The 2,669-nt window shown below is 64.8% G+C and overlaps 1 protein-coding gene across 1 annotated transcript; it reads left to right on the forward strand.

The window, feature by feature from the left end:
• Positions 1-434: 434 nt before the first annotated feature.
• MNEG_16051 (cathepsin A) lies at positions 435-2,606 on the forward strand (the record flags this gene model as incomplete). Its single annotated transcript, XM_014035478.1, has 7 exons — positions 435-456; positions 570-637; positions 984-1,073; positions 1,368-1,460; positions 1,671-1,710; positions 1,924-2,178; positions 2,503-2,606. The coding sequence occupies 7 exons, from the start codon at positions 435-437 to the stop codon at positions 2,604-2,606; spliced, it is 672 nt and encodes a 223-aa protein (XP_013890932.1).
• Positions 2,607-2,669: the final 63 nt, after the last annotated feature.

The raw sequence follows: 2,669 nt of genomic DNA on the forward strand, positions 1-2,669 counted from the left end.
GAAGGGATCGGCAGGGTGGGGTGTGCCACATTTTGAGCGCAGCAGTGGCACGTGTGCACCAGCCTGTACGTGTGATTGTAGTGCCTTGTAGGGAGCGCTCTTGGGCACCTCCTCTTTGATTGTCTACTTGAGCACACATGGGCTCGTCGAGCGTTCAACCGCCGAGCCAACATCCCGCAAGCTGCAACGTGTGACTGCTGCTGCTGCAGCTGCTTCTCCCCCACAATTGTTGTCCACCTCCATCCCGCGCCCGCCACTCTCAGGGGAGTCCTACGCAGGCATCTATGGTGGGGGGGACGCAGCTTGGGCTCGGGATCGCCTGTGGCGTTTTGGAATGGGTTATGGGCTGCACTCACAAGTATCACGCGAGTGTGAGGCATGTGTGTGTGTGTGTGTGTGTGTGTGTGTGTGTGTGTGTGTGCACACGCGCGCCCATGGATACGCTTGGAGATGCACGTGGGTCCATGTACGCGGGCACTTTGGCATACATCTGGAAAATCGCAAGCGCAAACCCATTTGCGTTGCATCCACACGAGGCTTCTCACCCGCGTGCTGCCGCGTCCCGCCAGTGCCCAACGCTGTGAGGGCCGTGGTGGAGGGCAACAGGAAGGGACACAAGCCGTACATCAACATACAGGTGCGGCCCAAGAGCAGTGCGGGCCCGGGCACCACCTGGGCCCCGGGGTTCAGCCGCGCGACTGGCCGTGCAGGCGCAAATCCGGGCACGCTTGCGGCGCGGCAGCAGAGCCACCCGCCCGGTGCCGCCTAGTTCTTCACTTGCTGTTTCCCTCTGTTCCCCTGGAATGCTGCTCTGTATGTTTTCTTGGATCAGATTTGGACGCTTGCGCCGGGCGGTTGCCGTCCTGACTGCCGTGCGGCATCTGGCGGTCACACTCTCATCCTTCGCTCAACACCCCCCCCCCTCCGACTGGAGGACCCACTCTTCCTAAGCCCCTCCAACCCTCACCCGCACCCCTCCTCAGGGCTACATGGTGGGCAACGGCTGCACCGACGAGGAGTACGACGGCAACGCACTGCCACCGTTCGCAGTCGGCAAATCGCTCATCAGCCAGGTGTGTGTGTGCTTGCCGGGGAGGTGGGTCCCCTTGATGAAGATCAGGGGACAGCATGATGCGAGGTTGCTGGAGGGGCGCGTCTGCAGGCACCGCATCGCACGGGCTGCATCAGGCACACAGGAGCAAAGGGCGCGGGGGGCAGCACGGCCTGCACCTCGCCGAATGCTGCATCCTAGCATCAGCGCGTATGTCGCCCACGTTGAGGCTGTCACCTGGGGTCGCTCGGTCAAAAGTGCGCTCCAGTCCACACCTCTGCTTCCTGCCAACCTGCCGCACATTGCGTGACGTCAGCACATGTACGCGCGGCTCGACCGCGCCTGCGACGGCAGCTTCTACGACGCCAAGTCGGACGGCAGCTGCGCGCAGAGGCTGCAGGACGCACGGGTGGGCGGGCGGGGCCCCTCCGACGCCGTTTTCGGCGTGATTGCCGGGGTTTTGGGACTGATTGCGGCTGAAGTGATTGCAACAGGCGGAGCAGATTGCAGAGCGTTGTGCTATCTTTTTGTTGATGCTTTCTGCTGCTGACGTCATCATGGCGGCGTCCCACCCTTCTCTTCATTTCGCGTACAAAATATTGATGATGCGTGCCACCAGGAGGAGCTGGCGGGGCTCAACGTGTACAACGTGCTGGAGGGTGGGGCTGGGGGCACTGGGGCAGGGCTCTGGGGGCGGGGGACGATTCGGCCTGGTCTGGAAGAACGGGGTGCACCCCGGCGCCCGTGGCCTCTCCGCCCCATCACATGACAAAGCTGCCGCCAGATGCACACATGACGTTCTCATCAACCCACCTCACCCCGTGCCATCCGACCCCATCCCGCACTCTGTACCCCAACCCCGCGACCACCAGAGTGCCACCACGGGCCCAAGATCCCGCCCTCCGCGCTCAACCCCGCCTCTGACGCGGCGGCCCCAACCCCCGCGGGCCCCGCCCAGCAGCGCCGCCTGCGCGAGGCGCAGCAGCTGCGGGAGCGCGTCGCCGCGCGCTACGGCGCCCTGATGCGCGGCCACCAGGGCTGGCCCGTGACGGGCGGCGTCAAGAAGGGCGTCGTGCGCAACTGGGCGCAGCTCATGGGCGGCCTCACCCACAACCCGCCCTGCACCGGTGAGGGCCTCTGGCGAGACGGGCCTCGTGCGACGCCCCAGATTTTTCCGCCCGACTGGTCACGCCCGGCGCGGCCTGTCGCCTGGGTCTGTCGCCGCAGCAGGTACTGCTGGGCGTGGGCCGCCCTCTCAACACGGTCAGCTCCCAATTACTGAACTTCGGGGTCTTTCTCTCCGACCCCAACCACAACCCCGACCAAGTCCCTCGACACCCACTCACGAATCCTGCTGCAGCACCCTGACACCCGCTCAACAATAAACACCCTCCGTAATCACTCTGCCTCAAAACACAACAACACCTCAAAACCCCAATCTGCCCTTTCAGATGCCAGTGAGGGTGACGTGTGGCTGAACGACCCCCGGGTACGCGAGGCCCTGCACGCCGCACCCATCGACGCGGCGGGGGCACCCTGGACGATCTGCAGGTGACACGGGGGGGCGCGGGGGGAGGAGGGCGCAAAAAAAGGGCGGCCACAGCAGGGGGAGGCGGGG

Source organism: Monoraphidium neglectum, assembly GCF_000611645.1.
Source record: "Monoraphidium neglectum strain SAG 48.87 unplaced genomic scaffold scaffold05930, whole genome shotgun sequence".
NCBI classification, from domain to species: domain Eukaryota; kingdom Viridiplantae; phylum Chlorophyta; class Chlorophyceae; order Sphaeropleales; family Selenastraceae; genus Monoraphidium; species Monoraphidium neglectum.